Below are 19954 nucleotides of genomic sequence, written 5' to 3'. Positions count from 1 at the left end.
ATGCAAAATAAAACTATATTACGCTGATTTATTTAGAATTAATAAATTACTTTCTAGAACATATTTTCGAAGGGTTATTACTATTACTGAGGTTTGTTCTGCTTTCTGAAAAATATCAACTTAAATCTCGATTGCGCAGTTGTCTGACGATTATTTGGTTTTAGCTTTCACTTTCGTTTACCTCGAGTTGCTTCATTTCCTAGAGTCAAAACACGGATGTCTTCGGCTCATTGAGAGGAAAACGGTAGGTCTGCAGTGAATGTTTGGTGTTTTTGTTCAGAATAGGCTCCAGAAAGTATTCTCTGTGCGTGTTCGGGTGTGATGTAAACTAGAGATGGGCATTTATAAAGAATAGAACTCCACATTGTTTCAGTAAAGTTGTAAGAACACAAATCAATTCATATTTATTGGGACTAGTTTTGTCTGATCTTTACAATGGTATTCACCATTGGATATAGTCCAAATGACCAAAAATTTCATTTTTATAAATGTTAAAAATGTTTATTTAAAGGGAGTATCTACAGAGGCCGAAACTGCATGGGTTTTTTGTGCCGCGGCTCCTGAAACTGCTGGGCTATTTGACCGCGCCGGGTTAGGGTTGAGGTTAGGGTTAGGCATGAGGCTATATGGCCGTGCCGCGGCTCCTGAAACTGCTGGGTTATTTGACCGCGGCCTTCCATATTAACAATATTAACTAAGGACCTTTCAACTGACAGTAATCACTTTGGGATTGAATAATTTCTGAAGTTAGCTGGTGAAAATTCTGAAAGAGAAGACGACTATGTGTTGGTTTTTGTTTCATGTGGATAGACTCAGTAATTAGATACATGAACCATAAACCAGGCCAACAAACTGCAATCTGACAGCTAAACAGTGAATTTCCAGCTCTATTTTTACTCTAGGCATTCTAGAATGTTTCAACATTCACAGCTATCATCTCATTGACAATAATGTCAGTAGACTAGGCTTTACTAATAAGACTACTAAAGAAATATGAATGTTAAGTGTTAGGTCTTAGGGGGTGCATGGTGGCAAAGGCAGACCAACATCACATGATCTCTCTGGGTGGAGTCTGCATGTTCTTCCCGTGTTACCGTGGGTTCTCTCCGGGTTCGGGGTCCGATGAATGTGAGAGTGAATGTAATGTCTGTAATGTGTTAACCCTGCAACAAGTTGGTCACTGTCCAGGGTGTACCCCGCCTAAGGCCCGAAGTCACTGGGATAGGCCCTAGTCACCCGCGACCCCGAAAGGGAACAAGCGGTAGAAAATGGATGGATGGATGGAAGTGTTAGGGGCCTCATTGGGGGCCCTGGACCTACAATCACTGGCCTGCTTTGATTTGTTCTATGTTTCAGTGAAAGCAGATTTAATGGGCCCTGGCTGCAGCCAACACTCAAAGGGAGACAAAAACATAGTTGAGACTGAGTTCTTACAGCTGGAGTTCATCCGCACACCAACATGATGGAGGAGCAGCAAGAGGCATCAGGGCCAGCCACCAGCTGTATGAGCGCAGGCAGTTACCAGTCCATGGGAAACCCAATCTCATTTCAAAAACAGTACGTGAAGCCTTTTGTCAAAGCCTTGCTTTAAAGGTTTTTCACTGGGTGAACAATAAAGGCCTACATTTCTAATGTATGAAAATGCTGTCATGTTCTGTGTTTCCCCAGACCTGCATCCACTGCACCAGGAGATATGTCCAAAGATTTGAACCAGGATCCGGATGCAGAGAATGAATGGTCCGCGTTCAAAGTCTCGAAACTTCTGCTTATCATGCCACTGTATAGGTGGTGCCAATTTGGCTGCTTATGTATTGATGGATGTATGGATAGACAGACAGAACCATCACCAAGCTGCAGTCCTTCTAATTCATGTTCTATTCAGCAGCATCCAGCCAGGATCCTCTGCAGGCAGATGTGATTCACTGAAGAGTGACTGGTCCATGGAGAATAGAAGAGAATTCAAACCAAACGCGCCGTCACTGGACAACATGTCTGAAACTGGTTTAAATCAAACTATAAGGTGCGGATAATCAATAACTGTGTTTATTTAGCATTTAGCAGCACAATATTTACTCATAGGACCAATGCCGTGAAACTTTTCCATCAAGGCTTTTCTAAACCTCCAATGTCATCTTCCTCAGTGATCTCCAGTGTGCCTCAGTGGATGTTTGTGGTGACCAGCAGAGATCTGAATTTCAGCATCCAATGCCACTCAGTCATATCATGAAGGTGTGTATTTAGGAAACAATCTGTGAATTTACAGATCTACTGAGTTTTCATTTGAAAGAAGTCAGCCTTATTAGTTATCCTTATTATTGTTTGAACGTTGCAGGAGCTCAAAGTAAGAATTGGAGCATTTGTGGAGAGTGAACTGAATCATTCGGAAAGGATGTTGAATGAGGAGAGTGAAGAAGACCCAGAGAGCACGGGTGAAGAGGAAGATGGTGACACAAGGAGCTGTAAAGAGGCTATGCTCTTCCTCTCCACATACTTCCTCAGAGCGATGAAGCAGGACCACATGGCTCAGTGTCTGCTCAGTCGTAAGTGTGGGACTCTCCAATGGGTGACGGTAACTTAAAGTGCAACGATTAAAACATTTATCCTTTTTTTATTTACCTGTGTATGTATTTTTTCACAAATTGATCGCTCAGCTCACTCAATAAGGTCAGAAATTTACCTTAAGTCAGACATGAATTGGTCTGCATTAGTTACCTGTTGTAGATATCAGATTTGTATATTAAATGTGTATTCACCTAGTAAGTTGTTGATTTTACCCCTCCTTCCGGTTGTGTGATGAAGATTTTTTTGCCTGTAGGCTTCGTTAGACAGGAAAGGACCGTGTGAAATGGGGGATGAGAGAGATGGGAGGACATGTAGTAAATTGTCAGAGTCGGGATCCAAATTCACAACACTGCGGCCGACTGCACCTGGAGCCTGGTGTACGTGTGCTGTGCCTTAACCACTCCACCACCGGGCACTACCAGTTGTGTGATTTTCATGCCAATCTGGACAACAAATATGTTTTATACAGACTACAGAGTTGTTTTCAAGCCACCCAGACAAAGGGTGCATTATTGACTTGTTGGTGCACAAGAACTTCAAACATTTTACACAAATCCAACTACTACTATAAAATATTTTTGTCACAAGACATTTTGCTAGTTTTGCTCTGGAATAAATGGGATTCCGGTAGTGCAGGTCAGTAACAGTCGAACAGTTGAAAGCGAGCGGGCGGAATAGAGTGAATAAAGATTATCATTGGGTTATTTTAAATATTTACTCATTCTTTACAAAAAAACCCACCCTAAAATTGTTTGTGCTACTCCTGATGTCATATGCTAATTTTGTGAATTTGTGACGGATTCAATATTCTTTTGTTTTCGTAGGGACTAAAACTGTGGAATGCATGTCTAAACTGAAATCCAACCTAAAGAGGAGGTTCCAACATGTTTTTGAGGGTGTCAGTAAAGCGGGAGACAAAATCCACCTAAATGAGATCTACACAGACTTATGGATCACAGAGGGCAACTCGGGGAGTGTCGACCACGAAGTTCGTCAAATACAAACCGACGCTCGTAAACACCGGGACAAGGTTGTTAAATGTGAGAACATTTTTGGAAATTTGGACAGTGGGAGGAGAATGCTGACCAAGGGAGTGGCTGGGATAGGTAAAACCCTGTGTGTCCAGAAGGTGGTGCTGGATTGGACTGAATTCAGAGCACACAAGAACATCAAATTATTGCTCCCTTTCAGCTTCAGAGAGCTCAATGTGGTCAGCGACAGGAGCTTCAGCCTTGTGAACTTTGTTCAGCACTTCTTTCCTGAAATAAAAGAAGCTGGAATCTGCAGCTTTGATGATCTCAGAGTTGTATTTATATTTGATGGTTTGGACGAGTCCAGACTTAATCTGGACTTCCAAAAGTGTCCAAGCCTGACAGACACCACTGAGTCTGTGCCTCTGAACATCCTGTTGGTGAACCTCATCATGGGGAAGCTTCTCCCCTCTGCTCAACTCTGGATAACCACACGTCCTGCAGCAGCCAATCAGATCCCTCCTGAGTGCGTCTCCATGGTGACAGAAGTACGAGGGTTCACTGATGCACAAAAAGAGCAGTACTTCAGGAAGAAATTCAGAGATGAACAGGCAACAGGCATCATTAAGCATGTAAAGAAAAAACACAGCCTCCACAACATGTGCTATATTCCAATCTTCTGCTGGATCCTCTCCACTGTCCTGGAGCATGTGCTTGACACCGGAACTATGGACCACTTGCCCCACACCCTCACCCAGATGTACATCCACCTCCTGGTGGTCCAGACCAAAGTGAAGAGTCGTAAGTATGATGGACGCTCCGAGATGGACTCTCCCTGCACTTCAGAGACTAAGAAGATGGTACTGTCTCTGGGAAAACTGGCTTTTGAACAGCTGCAGAAAGGAAACCTGATCTTCTACGAGTCAGACCTGGAGCAGTGTGGGCTGGACACTAAAGAGGCCTCAGTCTACTCTGGAGTGTTCACACAGATATTTAAAGAGGAGCAAGGCCTATACCAGGACAAGGTCTACTGCTTCATCCATCTAACTGTTCAGGAGTTTCTGGCTGCTCTTTATGTCCATCTGACCTTCTTCAATTCTGGGGTCAACCTTCTGTCTGAAGCCCCATCCACTGAGCCCAAGTTGAAGCCGATGAAGAAGAACAGCTTGGCTGAGAAGGACTTCTATTGCAGTGCTGTGGACAAGGCCCTGCAGAGCAATAATGGACACCTTGACCTGTTTCTGCGTTTTCTCTTGGGCTTGTCATTACAGAGCAATCAGAACCTCCTCCAGGGGTTCACAAAGCACATCCAGCCGAGCTCCCAGAGCAGCAGGGAAGCAGCAGCATATGTGAAATCCAAGATCACTGAAGACAAGGCTGTGAAAGACAAATTCAGGGAAGATCTTGAATCAGACAAGACCATAAACCTATTTCAGTGCCTGTATGAGCTGGGGGACACAAATCTCATGGAGGAGGCCCAGACGTTCCTAAGCTCTGAACTCTTATCAGTTGAAAGGCTGTCTTCGGTTCAGTGGTCTGCGCTGGTCTTCATTCTGCTCTCGGAGACATGTGAAGTGTTTGAGTTGAGAAAGATCAATTGCTCAGTAGAAACCTTTTTCAGGCTTTTACCAGTTATTGAAGTTTCCACGGAATCCAGGTATTCTTTGATTGTTCCAGACTACATTCAATTTTATAACATTAACATGTTCAATTCTTCTGTAGTTTGTCTGGCTTGACTTTATTACATCCCTGCTGTGAGGCCTTGGCCAAAGTTCTCAGGAGTGAATCCTGTTTGCTAAAAAGGCTGGATCTGAGCTACACGGAGCTGCAAGATTCTGGGCTGTCCACACTGGCTGGTGGGCTGACAAGTCCACTCAGTAATCTTCAAGTTCTCAGGTCTGGCCTGTGATCATCAGGAACATGAGGACATTGTGTATGGACTGTGTGACGTGTGTGTTGTGTCCAGGCTCAGAGGCTGCAGACTCACAGAGGGCAGCTGCAGAGTGCTGTGTTGCCTGCTCTCTTCTCCGCGCTCTGCTCTAACACAGCTGGATGTCAGCGACAACTCCCTCCAGAACCAAGGAATCAAGCTGCTCTCAGAGGGCCTACAGAGCCCCCACTGCACCCTCGCCACCCTTAGGTGTCCATGTCTGCATAAAGCCTCTTTCAGATCCCCTCACACTCAGGTTGTAATAGTAATGTGTTCCTCAGAATGATTGGCTGTGACTTGACGAGCACATGTTGTGAGGACCTCAGCAAGATTCTGCAGTGCCACACGTCCGCCCTGCAGGACCTGGATTTGAGTAACAACCAACTTCAGGACCTGGGGATAGAGCTTCTCTGCAACGGACTTCTAAGCCCTCGCTGCAATCTGAAGATACTCAGGTCACACCCCCTTTTCAGCCTTGCTTCACAAATATGAGATAATAATATTCATAAAATATGAATATCACAAAGTGGTTATAACGATTATGTTTATCACTCCTGTTGTGATTGGGTCTACTGTAGGCTCTCGGGCTGTGTGCTCACAGAGAAAGGCGTCAGTCTCCTGGGAAGTGCTCTGGACAGGCTTACAGAGCTAGATTTAAGGTACAACCATCCAGGAGACTCAGGGATACACATGCTGTCTGTGGCACAAGAGCGGCCTACCTGCAGCCTCACCTCTCTAAGGTAAAGACTGAGAATGGGCATTTACTGGTATTCTCTCTGGGCTTAAAACAAAATAAAACAAAACAATAAAACATGTTTACTGTGTGAAATAACTGACTTAACCCACAGGACTGAGCATGGTGGAGCATGTCGCCTGATTCCAGGACCAAAGAAGTGTAAGTATGCTTTTAATGCATGTGTGTCAGCTCACAGTCTGTTTACTCTGTGCCTGTTTGTGCAGACGCTTGTGAACTCACAATGGACCTGAACACAGCACACAGAGAACTCATGTGGTTCGAGAACAACTGTGTTATTGAGGGTGATGTAGACAAGACCCCAGACCAGGAGGGGGTAGACCACTTTGAATTCTGGCACCAGATTTTATGCCGCGAGGGCTTGACTGGGCGCTGTTACTGGGAGGTGAAATGGAGAGGCCTGGTGTCTATTGCAGTGACTTACAGAGGAATCCAGAGGAAAGAAAACACTAGGTATAGTAAGCTTGGGGGCAACCGCTACTCCTGGGCTCTGCACTGCTCCTCCAGGTCTTACTTTGCCTTACATAATGATATCATAGAGAAACAGATACTAAATAGAGCCCACAGCGGATGCTCCCGTAAAGGTGCAGAGTCCACAGTAGCAGTGTATTTGGACTGGGAGGAGGGAGTCCTGTCCTTCTTCACAGTGCTGCCTGATGGCCTTGAGTTGATCCACACTTTTCAATCTGCATTTAGTGAACCTCTGATCCCCTCATTCAGACTGTGCACTGAATTCACCATAGGCCGCTTTAGCTCTGTTACTTTGTGCCCAGTGCAGACAAGATGAGACACTGAAACAAATGCATGTTGGAATCTAATAATCTTACCTAATAAGGTGTGCATGTGTTGATCTTTCACACTGCTGTAATTCAACAATAATCTTTGTAGTCTGATGCACAAAACTGAGATGCACCATTTACTGTGCATTTATACTTCTGGGTGGCAAGTAACAATTATTCTAGATTAGAATCTGGCATGTGAAAGAGCTGTGAATGAGATTCTTACAAAATTTGACCTAGAGTAAGGTCCAGAGATACTGCTTGAGAACATATTTGTAGTAGTATAGTATATAGTTTGAGTATATTTACAGCAAAAATAGGTTTTTCATGAAAAACACCAAATATAGCATGTAACGGCCTGCTCACTGGCCTCTCCACACGAGCTGTAAAACAGCTGCAGTACATCCAGAACGCTGCTGCTCGGGTCCTGACTAGAACCAGGAAGTACCATCACATTAGTCCTGTTCTCAGGTCTCTGCTCTGGCTCTGTGGCTCAGAGAATAGACTTTAAAGCAGCTCTGCTTGTGTACAAGTCTCTCCATGGCCTAGCACCAAAGTACATCTTGGATATGTTAGTGCCATATGAACCATCTCAGACTCTGAGGACCTCAGGGACCGGCCTCCTGCTGGTGCCAGAGTCAGGACTAAACATGGGGAATCTGCCTTTCAGTTTTATGCAGCTAAAATCTAGAACAGTCTTCCTGAAGATGTGAGACAATGTTCAAATCTAAGCTAAAAGCAGTTTTGTTTAGCTGTGCATATGACTCAAATTATTTCATTTTCTGTCATGTCTTTGTGATTTAAATGCATTTTTTTCCTATTGTGTGAAGCATTTTGTACAAATTGTGCTCAACAAATAAACTCGCCTTGCCTACATGTTTCCTGTGTCTTTTTAGGGTAATTGCTTGTCTAAGTGATCAAACCTCTTCTCTCAGCTCATAGTATGTTTTGGAGCGTGTGTATAGTTTTGATCTAGTTTTCTTCCTTAGTCGACAATTATTTAAATAATAGACATACTTGTATCTGCTAAAAGGAAGTCTATTGGGAGTGAGGTCACGCCACAGTGACGTGGGGAAGCTCGAAACCTTTCAAACGATGTACAATATGTGGCTGCCGTGGCAACGACTATATTGTTTTTGCTTGTATTTGGTTCGTGCCCCCAAGTTTGTAAGTCAGGATCCAGAGAAAGTGCACGTGCATGCGCTTAAGAGCGCCTGGTGCGTCCGATCTTAAGTGTGGTTAATGTGAATCCTTTTATTTAAGTTACATGCATTAAAATGAATGGAATCTCACACTGTCATCACCCTAGCCTGTTTAAATCCAACTGTTTGTAATTATGTTTGTTAAAATGTTAGAAATAATACTTGCATACATGCAGGGATTTGCCCACACACACTTTAGTGATTGAGATGGCGATAGGTCAACTCTGATAAAAAATGAAATGTCTGCCCTTGGGCTTTATTCGACAGGAGATGAAAGAATGAAGGGGGGGTTCAAACTCACTTATTTTACCTTTCGCCTGTAATGCCCACATTTCCCCAAGAGAAAGCACACTTTGACCTTTTGGGCTCCCTCTTCTTCTCTGTTAAGCTTTTCCCAACTAACCTTGCCGTAAAGGGAGTGTCTACAGAGCCGCGGCGCGCGGTCGAAACTACTAGACTATTTTGTGCCGCGACTCCTGAAACTGCTGGGCTATTTGACCGCGCCGGGTTAGGGGTTAGCGTTAAGGTTAGAGTTAGGGGTTAGCGTTAGGGTTAAGGTTAAGGTTAAGGTTAAGGTTAGGGTTAGGGGTTAGCGTTAGGGTTAAGGTTAAGGTTAGGGTTAGGGGTTAGCGTTAGGGTTAAGGTCAAGGTTAGGGTTAGGGGTTAGCGTTAGGGTTAAGGTTAGCGTTAGGGTTAGGGTTAAGGTTAGGGGTTAGCGTTAGGGTTAAGGTTAGGGTTAGGGGTTAGCATTAGGGTTAAGGTTAGCGTTAGGGTTAGGGTTAAGGTTAGGGTTAGGGGTTAGCGTTAGGGTTAAGGTTAAGGTTAGCGTTAGGGTTAAGGTTAGGGTTAGGGGTTAGCGTTAAGGTTAGGGTTAGGGGTTAGCGTTAGGGTTAAGGTTAAGGTTAGGGGTTAGCGTTAGGGTTAAGGTTAGGGGTTAGCGTTAGGGTTAAGGTTAGGGTTAGGGTTAGGGGTTAGCATTAGGGTTAAGGTTAGCGTTAGGGTTAAGGTTAGGGGTTAGCGTTAGGGTTAAGGTTAGCGTTAAGGTTAGGGTTAGGGGTTAGCGTTAGGGTTAAGGTTAAGGTTAGCGTTAGGGTTAGGGGTTAGCGTTAGGGTTAAGGTTAAGGTTAGCGTTAGGGTTAGGGGTTAGCGTTAGGGTTAAGGTTAGCGTAAGGGTTAGGGTTAAGGTTAGGGTTAAGGTTAGGGTTAGCCATGAGGCTCTGTAGCCACGGCCTTTTTAAATACTTCGTCCAAGTGCTCCGCGGCATAAAATAACATGGCAGTTTCGGCCGCGCGCCGCGGCTCTGTAGACACTCCCTTTAAAAAACCTACGAGCTGCCATATTCGCCTAACGGTAAAGGGCAGCATTGCGCACAGGCCTGCCGGAAACTATTAGAAGAAGAAGTCGGTCTTATTTTGAAACGACTGCATTCCGGAAATGACAGCATTCTGGGCGAAAACTATAAACCCAGATGTTTTTCTTGAGGAAAGTTTCACTAGTTTGGTTTAGGGCTCTGATTAGTTTAGTCTAAGTGCCAAAGTTGTGTCCCGTTGTAGAGAACAGTAAAGCGTGGAGAAAGAAAGAAAGAGATCTGCGCCGAGTCCGTAATTTGGAGTGGCTTTTGTCTTTATAATCCGTCTGCACGTGATTCTGGGATAAGGATTTGTTTGGTGCGTAATGGGTGAGTCCAATGTTTCCCACTTTGGCTAGAGAATAACATTTGGGCTTCATTTGGTGGTCTTTTAGACGACACACACCCACGTACACAACCAGACATTGTAAACACTAGCAGGCTTATATTTTTAGAGGTAGACTCGGCCTATGTGATCATTTTGATGCATATAGCTAGAACTGACACCGATATTTCTATGGGCAAGGGTTTAATTTAATGCCTAGGCTACACAGTTTGTTATTATGTTTACTCACAGCCGTTGTCTGACGCCCTCTGCTGGCGGTGACGAGCACAGCTAATATAACAATATAACATTAGGTATGGTTGGCACTGGCAGGAAGCATAAATGCTTCTCTTAAGTTAACTGAACGAGACTAGGTGTAGGCTTTTAAAATCACTCACCAATTTAGGCATAGAGTTCAGAGCCCCAGTGTCAATTTCTGTTCTGAATGAGAAAACCACAATAAAATATCGCTTGAAATTATTAAATTTCTTTCATTTCAGTGAGAGCTGAATGTGTCTTTGTCCTGTGTGCAGGTCCTGAAGTGTCTGCGAGGCCATGAAGATGTGACCATGGAGCAGGCCTCTCTAGGACGTTGGTCCTGAGGCGTTTCACCATGCACAGAGCCTCAGTGGGCATCAATAAATTCTGTTTTTGCCTCTCCCTGGCTTTCAGTGGCCTGTTGCTTCTTTTGCCCTGCCTGTGGCCCCCTGCCCAACCTCTGGCGCTTCCCCAGCCCAAAGCTCAGTTCAGGCCTCCTCCAAATGAAACATACAGGAACTTCAGCCACACTCCATCTGAGGTCCCGCTGAAGAGGAGAGGCACATGGGCTCCCTTTAAAGGCCACATCAAACACGAACCTTTGGACATAGAGGATGTTTTTATTGCTGTGAAGACCACACGAAAGTTCCATAGGTCCAGACTGGACCTTCTGATCCAAACCTGGGTTTCCCAGGCCAAACGACAGGTGAGCACAGATCTATTGTTTAATTAATTTGATTAAATGGTAGTTACTATAGCAATAAAATTCAACTACCGGTAATAAAAATCCACACATGCCCTTTAGCTCCCTGCAACTAAATCTCATAATGTACACTAACATATGATTTGTCTGGCTTTGTCTCAAATAAACTTGTGATGCCAATGGAAAATAAGCAGTTTGACATTTCACAAATAGAATGACATAAAAGTTAATTGGATTTTATCCATTGAATTTTTATTTTATTATCATATTTGTAAAAGATGTTTTGGCCTAAAGGCTTCATTTGAAAGGACAGCTGCAGTGTGAAATGGGGAGAGACATTCAGCAGATGGTCGAGGGCCAGAATGGAACCCATGACGCCGCAGGGAAAGCATTAGCAACCACACATGTGCACATCCCCAATTTTCAAAATCATGAGCACCTTTCAGTTTATGAAATACATTATTATTGCCATGTACTGATCTACAGAATTTTATAGGATGCAAAACATTGAGTAAAGTCTTATTGACTCAAATTTTATTTTGTTCAGACGTACATCTTCACTGATGGCGAGGACAAGGATCTGCTGTTGAGAACAGGTAATGAACAAAAAGATGATAAAAGTAAAAGCTGATTCACTTTGTTTAATATATGTCCAAATTAACTTCCCCCATTGCCTCTAATGAGAAAATGTACGATATGCATTTTTAATCAACCTGTACTTTTCAATCAGGAACGAATCTGATCAACACCAACTGCTCTGCTGCTCATACGCGACAGGCTCTTTGCTGCAAGATGTCTGTCGAGTATGATAAGTTCATAGAGTCACAGAAAAAGTGAGTACACAGCGCCACCTTCAGGCCTCTGTGGGTCAGTATAAATCTCTGTGTGTTTGTGCAGGTGGTTCTGCCATGTAGATGATGACAACTATGTACTGCTGCCCAGCCTGCTGCGGCTGCTTTCCTCATATCACCACAGTCAGGACGTGTACCTGGGCCGCCCCAGCCTGGACCACCCCATTGAGGCATCAGAGAAGGTCAAAAGCAACGGCTTGGTCAGTCAGCTCACTGCTTATGTGACTAAAGGCTTATTACATGAGGGTTTCTATGGAGATGGCTCATCTTTTAAAAGATTCACTCATCTGTCTTACTCAATTCCAGAGGTCTTTATTACTCAAAAATACCCTGTGTGCGGCCTCATCACCTGGATGTCTCCAAGGAGAAAGATAAATTGAATGCTAATAACATCTACATGAAGACTTGCTCCATCACCAAAAATGTTTCACAGTGTACCTTTAATATAATACAAGCTCATTTCAATTGTTTTGAGTATAATTTATACAAACATTTGCACAACCAAAGTAATTTTAATTCCACCTTACCTCTCTGCCCCTGCAGGTGTCTGTGCAGTTCTGGTTTGCCACAGGGGGAGCGGGCTTCTGCATCAGTCGGGGTCTGGCTCTAAAGATGAGCCCGTGGGCCAGGTGGGTGCTCTCTGCAGTAGATTAGTCTCAATAACACTTCTGTTCTCTGCAAAGGCCTGGGGTTCACAACTGGGTAACCACATGTAGGACCAGCGGTTTTATTACATCTTGTTTGTATTCAATGTTTCTACTAGAGTGGCAAAGAAATACATTTTGTTTGTTAAAAAGGAAAAAAAATAAGGTACATTTTGACATGTCAGTGTTCCATCATAGAAAAAAGATTTGTGACAATACATTTTGGTATCTTTGTCTTTTCAGTTTAGGGAACTTCATCAGCACCGCAGAGAAAATCCGTCTGCCGGATGACTGCACAATTGGCTACATCATCGAGGCTTTGTTGGAGGTGAAGATGACCCACACTCTGCTGTTTCACTCTCACCTTGAGAACCTGCGGAAGCTGCCTCCAGAGATAGTCCTGGAGCAGGTATGTCCTACAAAATGACTTTCCTATGAAAGTAATCCAATTGGTTATAAGTTAACCATCATTTCTATTCAAAATGTATTCTCTTCTTACTGATCCCCACTTTGACTTCTCACTGTTGATTGTTCAATTATTCCTATACCCTGTATTTTTATGTGTTCCTGTTTTGTCCTTCTATTCTTTCATCGTGTTTGTTTTAACTTACTTGCTTGTAAATACGTTCCTGTAATAATAAGTAGCCTCGACTAAATGGGTTAGGAATTTTCGGGGAAATGTTTGGTGAAAACTGGTTATTGCAGGTTATGTAGCATTTCTCAGAGGTGAATATTAGCATAATTAACATTACATTACAGGGTTCAGATTAAGGATTTTCACTTGTATAGCGGTGCTGCTACACAATCCGCAATTTTTTTTCAAATTTGTATAGCAATTTGATAATTGCATAGCAAAACACAAAAGTGACTAACAATCAATATTTTCCATTGATGTAACAAGATTATTTATTTCAAATGTATTTGTAAATATTCTATTTTTAAAAAACTCTTAACAAACTTTTGAACACTTAATTTTTTTCTAAATAAAATAGAAAACTTGCAAATAAAATTATTTGTTGAAAAAATTAACGCCAAGTCAGATGGTCTTATTTACAACTTTCTTCCACATCATCATCATCATCATCATCATCATCATCATCATCATCATCATCATCATCATCATCATCATCATCATCATCATCATCATCATCATCATCATCATCATCATCATCATCATCATCATCATCATCATCATCATCATCATCATCATCATCATCATCATCATCATCATCATCATCATCATCATCATCATCATCATCATCATCATCATCATCATCATCATCATCATCATCATCATCATCATCATCATCATCATCATCATCATCATCATCATCATCATCATCATCATCATCATCATCATCATCATCATCATCATCATCATCATCATCATCATCATCATCATCATCATCATCATCATCATCATCATCATCATCATCATCATCATCATCATCATCATCATCATCATCATCATCATCATCATCATCATCATCATCATCATCATCATCATCATCATCATCATCATCATCATCATCATCATCATCATCATCATCATCATCATCATCATCATCCTACTACTTGCATGAGTCTCATTTACATATTGTCTTTACACTCACAAGTTGCATATCACCACCAGAGTCGTCATGACAATGAGCTGTTTGTATCAGAATGACTTCTCTTACACACACAACACGTTTTGGTTTTGTCCTGGACATGAGTGAGTTTGACCCCTTTGAACTTCACATCCTCGGTGTTCTCGGGGTGAAAACGGGAGCGTGCGGAGGCGACGAGGGGTTTTACTAGCGCCGCGTCTCACTGATCTCACGACTATAACTACATGTTACACATAGTTATGTGTAACATAATTATGTGTTACACATAACTATGTGAGATCAGCGAGACGCAGCGCTCGTAGAGCGCCTCATCGCCTCCGCACGCTCCCGGTGACTCCTCCAGCTCAGCAGTTTTCGTACGCGCGATCTGTGACAGCCGCGGGACCCGTCAAGTGTGTCATGCTGTTATTGATGATCGATTGACGAGTGATCAGTGCTTTTTAGGCGCTTTGGTTGTACAATTGAACACACATTTTTGTATCGCAAAAGCTGCGATACAAAAGCACTTTTTTCTGACGAACGCATCGCATTTAAGAGAAATTGCGTCGCATTTTGGGATGCGATACTGCTTATTCTGAACCCTGCATTAGTGCAGTGTCATGATCATGAACAGAGCCTGTGTTTGTTTTGCCCAGGTGACCCTCAGCTATGGCGGCTTTGAAAACAGAAGAAATGTGGTCAGTGTCGGTGGAAGGTTTTCACTTATAGAAGACCCAACACGGTAAATACTCATAAATTTCAGTTCCATTGAAAATTGGGTTTTGCTGAATAACCTGTTGCATCTTATCTCCAGGTTTAAGACTGTTCACTGTCTGCTGTACCCAGATACAGACTGGTGTCCAAAGGTCAAACTTGAATCCGGTCACTGAACGCTTTACCTTATTAACTTGCTTCTACATGCAATCATCCTCAAAACCAAAGAAAGGTCTGTGAATGGTGAAGGAGAATCTACGGAAAGACAGTGTTAATCATATCAATGTCAAGCGTATGACACTCATGTAAGTGCAATAAGATGTACTAAGTAGGCTTTAAAGAGTTACCGTCTGACTTGTGGCCGCTCCACTGTTTGAGAAAGATTCTGCCAAAAACACTACTCATTTTTTGTCATGACTTGTTGAAGTTACACTCTTATCATTAATCATCTCTCAGTATGACTTTGTTCATTGGTGGATTCTTCACCCATGTTTGCACTGTATGTGTGTATGCTGTAAGCAGAAACCCACAAAAAGATGGCTCCAAGAGCGGAGAGACTCGATGCATAACAAAGTGTTTTTATCCTCAGTGTTACAGAGTTGTGGAGATGCTTTAAATATGATGTGGTTCACTGCTGGTCGGTGGATCGATTGATTGACTGATTTTCCTTGTATTATTGTATGATGCTTTTTGAAAATAAAGCTTTTAGCTCAGTCAAGAATGTGATTCTGTGGTGTTTGTGTAGTGAGGTATTATGGAGACTAAAATCTGTTCACCCAATTCCCTAATGGTGCCAATTTTTTTGTATTAAGATGATTTAAACGGTAAAATAAGTTAAGATTAGAATTCTCTAGAAAATGTCCCCAACAATCATGGATTATGTGTGTCTCAAAACAAAAGTAACCCAAATGGGCCTGTGTCTAAAGGTGTGTGACGGTGCTCGCTCATGCTGCTTTTTTCGGGTCAAACAAAGCAAAGTTCACATTGGAGAAGCAGAAGTGTGTTTCCAATTCGGTCAAATTGGCGCCATATTTACTGATTCAGACTTCCGAGGTCAATAGCTCCTGAATGCTAAAGTCTGTGATTTTGGTGACCCTACATACAATAATAAATGTTATTGAAGATCATAAAAACATGAATTGTGATTGTGAGGGTTTAGATAAACATTGTAGTTGATGCATATTGCCATTATTGATAAGTGCTGTGAATTTGGTGACCCTACATCCAATAATAAAAAGGTTATTGAAGATCAATTTTCATATTTCATCATAAAAAACCTTATTACACTTCTGATGGGTTGAATAAAGGTTGTAGAAGATTGATATTGCCATTATAGATAAGTGCTGTGAACTTGGTGACTACATCAAATATTGAAAAAGCTATTTTCATAATTAATCATATTTCATTAAAAGCTATCTAAAACATTTCCATTTTTGCTTTTGCTATTTGTTGGTCCCTAAGCACTCGTCTCCGGCTGCGAAACGCTGATGCGTATTTTGTCTGCTAATTACGGTTATCGTAAACCGCACGTAAATGGTGTTCCAGTTTAGGGACTAAACAAAACATGGAGGTGGTTCAAAGTTTGAAAAATAAAGTACATTTTCATCTAATGTTTTATTCTTTATTAACAGTGTAAAAAAGTTGCCTATTGCATATGCTGTATGGACATTTTTAAAAAAGAACCTTGTTCATAATATCTTCATCTCAAGAGCTGTGTGAGAACATACACTGCAGATCTTTTCTTAGTGGTCCCCTACACCAGCTAGTCAAGTGTATTTCATTTTTAATGTAGGGATTTTTCATAATCATATTCCACTACACCACTTTGATGGTCTCTAATATCATATTCTCAAGAGGTGTGTGAGAACATACACTGTGGATCTTTAATATCTTTGATTTTTACTGTGGGTATTTTTCATAATTCAATTTCAATATTCATATTGTTTTGTTTAGTCCCTAAACTGGAACACCACTTCCGGGCTTTTTACAATTACCGTAATTAGCAGGCAAAGCGCAACAGCTTTCTCGTGCCACATTACCATCGCCTCCGAAAAGACGCTAACTTTACCGAACTAGTTCCTACCAGGGACAGTCCTCTCTGCGCCCTGCTCCTCAGACCAAAGCTCCAAAACCTGCAAAAAACATCTGGGGCAGATGGAGATCTCGTTCGCGGGGAAACATGCTCTAGTCACGGGAGCAGGGAAAGGTGAGGCTCCAGACACTGCTCGGTCCAAAACAAGCTTAAAAGTTCGTGCATAGACCTACAGGCAGTATAAAGTTGAATCCAAATCAAAACTCTAAATAACATTTGCCTTCTAAATCGTAAATGTTATACATTAACTAAACATTTAATCTGCACATTAGTTAGGCGATTTGTGCAGTAAATTTGATGACTAGAAACTGCAGAAATGGAGCAGAGCAGTATAATTCACTCTGTTTATATGGCAGTGAGTTCAAATCATGGTGCAAAAGAAAATATGAAACAAGCTGACGGCTGAGGTACCGATGATGAAGATGAAGATGATGATGAAGTAAATAGCCCCAATGAGTGCAGTGGTTCTCAATCCTTTTTAGCCGTGACCCCCTAAATAACAACAGTTGGCATCCGTGACCCCAAACATGAAAAGTTGGCTCCCTTTAAAGTGGTATTGTAGCCTCATATCTGTTCGCTTTTATTTTGAAAATATAGACCTAGATACATTACTTTGGTAGGCCAACAAAATAATCTACATTTACCACTGCATTTGAAGGGTGTCAAGTCTTGTTTAAGACTATTGTATTGAATTATTCACATTTTGAAAACATTTGGTTGGGAACCTCAGTGAACATCCTCTGCTGCTGGACCTTCTTGGTGAGTTTCTGTTGTTTGAAGTCCTGGGTGCTGCCTGTCTGCTGATGGTTGTGTTTGCACCAGGTCTGGGTCCACCTCGCTTTAGAGAAGGCAAACGCAATCAGTCTGCAAATTGAAACTTTATTTGCCCCTCCGACTGTTAATGTTTTTCTGTTTGTGCATGTGACAGGGATCGGCAGAGCCACTGCATGTGCCCTGTCCCACTGTGGGGCAAAGGTCACAGCCCTCACAAGAACACAATCTGACCTGGACAGCCTGCTCCTCCAGGTGGGACCTGACACACACCACCTCGCTACATGGGATGAGCATGATCACCTGCCCTTTTTTGGATGTTCTGCCAAGTCATTTAGGCCCCTTTCCCTTGCCCCACTTATCTGTCCGAAAAGTGAGATTTGCATTCAGGATTTTTTTTCCCGCAAAGTAATCCAAGCATTCAGGTTTGTTATACAGTATGTGGTCATCTATTGCTACACCAATCTTTCTAGATTCTGAGTTTGTGGAGGTCACCCTACATGGGATTTTTATCTAATCACAGATTGTTAATGTTAAAGTAAAAAATCAGTTATTTCAACATGACTTTGGAACTGCTAGTGACTTACCACAGAATAGAATAAATATCTGAGTTCCTGACCTAAATTTGCTTATTGACAATGACTCTTGGATGAGAGTCGAAACGTCTAGCTTTTTCTAAACTGAGTCCAGATGACTACGACTGAACCTTTTTAACCTTTAATGCTAGTGTAACCGTAAATCTGTAATTTGTCAGTGCCCCTCCATTGTTCCTCTGTGTGTGGACCTGGCTGACTGGGGGGCTACGGCAGCGGCCCTGGATCAGGCTGGACCCTTCGACCTGCTCGTCAACAATGCGGCGTGTGCCAATCTGCAGCCCTTCCTCGAAGTCACCCCGGAGGCGTTTGACATGTATGGACACAATCATTCCCTAAATGCTTCCATTTACAAAATAAAACCTTCATTTCTCTTGCTTGTGTTTGGGCAGGTTGTTCAATGTGAGTGTGAAGGCTGTTCTGCATGTGTCTCAGGTACACATCCAAGTATATTCTTTCAGCTTGCACGCTCCTCTTTGTGTCTGAATGCTGTGTGACAGATAGTGGCCCGTTCCATGAAGGCCAGAGGCTCCGGAGGGTCCATTGTGAATGTGTCGAGCCAGGCTTCACAGGCCGCTGTCAGGGACCACGCAGTCTACTGTCAGTAACTCTTAAGTTTATACTTGTGCTTTCCCACAAGGACAATTTTAATTACTTCAAACATACAAATGTACCTAAAATGTATTGTATGTGTCCTTGTCTAGGTTCGACTAAAGCAGCCCTGGACATGTTGAGCAAAGTCATGGCCCTGGAGCTGGGGCCCCATCAGGTACGACTTGAGTTAAAAAAACTTTAGTTCGGAGTATCAATTTGAGTAGTTTTGAGGATATTACATTTATTAAACTGTAGAAGTGGGATATATATTAAAAATGTATAATAGCAATTGTTATTTTTATTATAATAGTGTTTATAGTTTGTAATCTTAACTATTTAAAATTACTTCAAATTGAGTGTAATCTCTCAAATAAAGAGTGTTTCTGCAACTGTATTATTAATTATAGTCTATTCACGTTTGTTTAATACCTGAACCTAAACCAAGATGTTTGTCGGCACATTTTAGCATATTTCAACCTAATGCCAAAAATAATAATAATATATATATATATATATATATATATATATATATATATATATATATATATATATATATATATATATATATATATATATATATATATATATATATATATATATATATATATATATATATATATATATATATATATATATATATATATATATAATGCGGCAGCACCGGACAGATCTTTGTTAACCTTGTGTGGGCTTTCTCTGAACAGATCCGTGTGAACTGTGTGAACCCCACAGTGGTGATGACTGATATGGGACGTCACGGCTGGAGTGATCCTGAAAAAGCCGGCCCTATGAAGTCCCGAATCCCCTTGGGTCGATTCGCAGGTCAGTACCGGTATTTTTAGGTCTATTTGACCATTGAAGAAGAATATTATTATTAGAAATCGGGATTATTTAAAAATATTATTCATGTAATGTCAAAAGTTACCCTGTAGAGGACGAATGAATCGAGCCAAATTATAGTCTATATAATCTGGTCTTTCAAAACCGGAGTCTGTTATCGGGCTAAAAGTGTCCCTGTGTTGTTTTTTCTGCAGAGGTGGAAGATGTGGTCAACAGTATTTTATTCCTGCTGAGTGACAAGAGCAACATGACTAGTGGAGTGACTCTGCCTGTGGACGGGGGCTTCTTGTGTTGTTGAGATCATCTGTTTTCATCTGTTTTCACATGAGAAATACAGTCAATTTTCACGAGTGTGATCCCTTTTTATAGGCTGGCCCATGGCGAAGCAGTTTAACCAGCAACTTGGAGGTTAAAAATTAGAACATGTTTTCCA

The 19954-nt window shown here is 41.9% G+C and overlaps 3 protein-coding genes across 4 annotated transcripts; all 3 read left to right on the top strand.

Annotated features, from left to right (window-relative positions):
* The first annotated feature begins 1372 nt into the window (after nucleotides 1–1372).
* LOC140369081 (NACHT, LRR and PYD domains-containing protein 3-like) lies at nucleotides 1373–7758 on the top strand. The gene is made up of 12 exons (XM_072456315.1): nucleotides 1373–1557; nucleotides 1669–1737; nucleotides 1886–2020; nucleotides 2142–2229; nucleotides 2333–2540; nucleotides 3387–5190; nucleotides 5256–5429; nucleotides 5500–5673; nucleotides 5745–5918; nucleotides 6042–6203; nucleotides 6312–6358; nucleotides 6424–7758. Exons 1-12 carry the CDS (start codon nucleotides 1460–1462, stop codon nucleotides 7002–7004), a joined length of 3714 nt encoding a protein of 1237 aa, XP_072312416.1. The 5' UTR covers nucleotides 1373–1459; the 3' UTR covers nucleotides 7005–7758.
* Nucleotides 7759–9611: 1853 nt separating this feature from the next.
* rfng (RFNG O-fucosylpeptide 3-beta-N-acetylglucosaminyltransferase) lies at nucleotides 9612–15352 on the top strand. 2 transcript variants are annotated; one of them, XM_072456257.1, is made up of 9 exons: nucleotides 9612–9877; nucleotides 10406–10836; nucleotides 11381–11429; nucleotides 11564–11666; nucleotides 11731–11884; nucleotides 12228–12313; nucleotides 12572–12737; nucleotides 14574–14659; nucleotides 14732–15352. In XM_072456257.1, exons 2-9 carry the CDS (start codon nucleotides 10486–10488, stop codon nucleotides 14805–14807), a joined length of 1071 nt encoding a protein of 356 aa, XP_072312358.1. In that variant the 5' UTR covers nucleotides 9612–9877; nucleotides 10406–10485; the 3' UTR covers nucleotides 14808–15352. The 2 variants fall into 2 exon arrangements, with proteins under 2 accessions (XP_072312358.1, XP_072312359.1); XM_072456258.1 differs by having other exon boundaries at nucleotides 9622–9866.
* A 1334-nt stretch (nucleotides 15353–16686) lies between these two features.
* dcxr (dicarbonyl/L-xylulose reductase) lies at nucleotides 16687–19828 on the top strand. Its single transcript, XM_072456368.1, has 8 exons — nucleotides 16687–16837; nucleotides 17652–17749; nucleotides 18249–18403; nucleotides 18480–18522; nucleotides 18588–18687; nucleotides 18792–18856; nucleotides 19386–19503; nucleotides 19716–19828. The coding sequence occupies exons 1-8, from the start codon at nucleotides 16786–16788 to the stop codon at nucleotides 19817–19819; spliced, it is 735 nt and encodes a 244-aa protein (XP_072312469.1). The 5' UTR covers nucleotides 16687–16785; the 3' UTR covers nucleotides 19820–19828.
* Nucleotides 19829–19954: the final 126 nt, after the last annotated feature.

Source organism: Eucyclogobius newberryi, unplaced genomic scaffold (assembly GCF_026437365.1).
Source record: "Eucyclogobius newberryi isolate DKJ021-1_F unplaced genomic scaffold, fEucNew1.0.hap1 SCAF_20, whole genome shotgun sequence".
In the NCBI taxonomy this organism is placed as follows: domain Eukaryota; kingdom Metazoa; phylum Chordata; class Actinopteri; order Gobiiformes; family Gobiidae; genus Eucyclogobius; species Eucyclogobius newberryi.
This window is presented reverse-complemented; position numbering and strand designations above follow the sequence as displayed.